Consider the following 1632-nt stretch of genomic DNA (forward strand, 5'->3'; position numbering starts at 1 on the left):
CACCACTAGCCACCAGTTGATAAGAGGTTGGGGGTATATGGGTGGTGATCCCGAGAGTGACCCCGCGCCCCGAGGTTGGAGGGCGGAGAGTGACCTCCGGTCCTGTGACTCCTGCTAGGTCTTGGTCTGCTTCTGGTGCTCTTGTAGCAGTTCTTGATTGGCCATCAATCCAGAACCGCACCTGACCTGTGATTGGCCGACTCCTGCTTCGACCTGTCTTTCGCGGCTGATGGTATTACTTGGTTCCAAGCCAAGAGAATCAGGACGACTGTCTACCACCCCTGCACCAACGGCATGGTCGAGCGACTCCACCAGCATATGAAGCAGGCCCTGACATCCTCCTCCTCCAAGAGGAGGTGGGTCGACCAACTCCCCCACGTCCTCCTTAACATCCGGACATCCTTCAAAGAGGACCTGCAGTGCACCGCCGCGGAAATGGTCTACAGAACAATGCTCACCCACCCTGCAGGTTTCTTTGTCACAGCCAGCAACTTCGAACCAGGGACCTTCAGCAAACAACTCTGCGAACGGATGACCCGGGTACGCAGCCGACCGACGAAACCCACCCGACAACAGGGCATATACATTCCCCCAGGACTCCAGGATTGCTCTCACGTCTTCGTGAGAAAACATTCCATACCTCCTCTCTGTCCTCCTTACAAGGGTCCATTCCCGGTCATCCAAAGAGGCGACAAGACGATCACCATCTGCTGCCCAAAGGGAGAAGACACCGTGACCGTCGGCCGCGTCAAACCCGCACACCTGCAACAGCCCTTCAGCATCGCCAAAGTCCGTTTCGCGACCGCGAAACAAGAGGGGGAGTGCTGTAGCGGTTTCTGATTGGCCATGAAACCAGAACAGCACCTGACCTGTGATTGGCCGACTCCTGCTTCAGGACCGCCCATACTGGCTGAGTTTACATCGCCATTGAGGTTCTTAAGCAGCCGGACCTGAGCCGGAGTCACTCTTTCTCTTCCTCTGCTGCTGCCGTCTAATCAACATCTCCTGAGCACTCTCCAGGGCATTTGTTGTGATAGCGGAGTTGGCTCCAACGGCGGTGCCGATTGCGGGGGTGACTGCAGCTGCTTCCTGTGAGAAATTGTTATCCACGTTGTCAGCGGATGACAATGTCTTCTTTTTGAGAAAATTATTTGTTTGCACACCATACTTTCACGGTGTCACTTAAAGAGATTTGGGTTCCTTTTCATTTACCTCCTTCTTCGGTTATTGACCGCTTCTACTGAGTGTCATCTCCCAAGCCAAGGTGAACCTCACTGGCAGTGCCACAAGGGGGGATGGTAGTTGGCTGCCTTCAACCTGGGAGAAGGGTTTGTGCTAGGGTTAGGATTTTCCCATGTTTGTCTACTAGGTAATTGGGAAAATTTTTAGGAGAAGTGGTCATCGTAGCACTTTGGTCTTCACATGGCCAAACCGAAGAAGGTACTCACGCAAACCTTTAAAGCCATGAAGACGTCCACCAGTTCATCGCCAGAGGAAGACACAGCCAATTCCTATGACAAGAATAACACTATTTCTTCTGAAGAGGTCTCAAAGTACCCCTAACTCTGACAAAAGCCACAACAAGCCTGCTCTCTCAGTAATGACATCTTCGAGCTTCCTTATATCACCAAG

At 52.7% G+C, this 1632-nt stretch overlaps 1 protein-coding gene across 1 annotated transcript; it reads left to right on the plus strand.

Moving 5' to 3' along the window:
* The first annotated feature begins 294 nt into the window (after positions 1–294).
* On the plus strand, positions 295–840 carry LOC138863258 (uncharacterized). Its single transcript, XM_070127440.1, has one exon. It carries the CDS (start codon positions 295–297, stop codon positions 838–840), a length of 546 nt encoding a protein of 181 aa, XP_069983541.1.
* Positions 841–1632: the final 792 nt, after the last annotated feature.

The sequence above is a fragment of the Penaeus vannamei genome, chromosome 11 (genome assembly GCF_042767895.1).
Source record: "Penaeus vannamei isolate JL-2024 chromosome 11, ASM4276789v1, whole genome shotgun sequence".
In the NCBI taxonomy this organism is placed as follows: domain Eukaryota; kingdom Metazoa; phylum Arthropoda; class Malacostraca; order Decapoda; family Penaeidae; genus Penaeus; species Penaeus vannamei.

Coding starts and splice junctions, on each gene's coding strand:
- LOC138863258 (XM_070127440.1), top strand. CDS start 295: ATGGTCGAGCGACTCCACCAGCATATGAAGCAGGCCCTGACATCCTCC.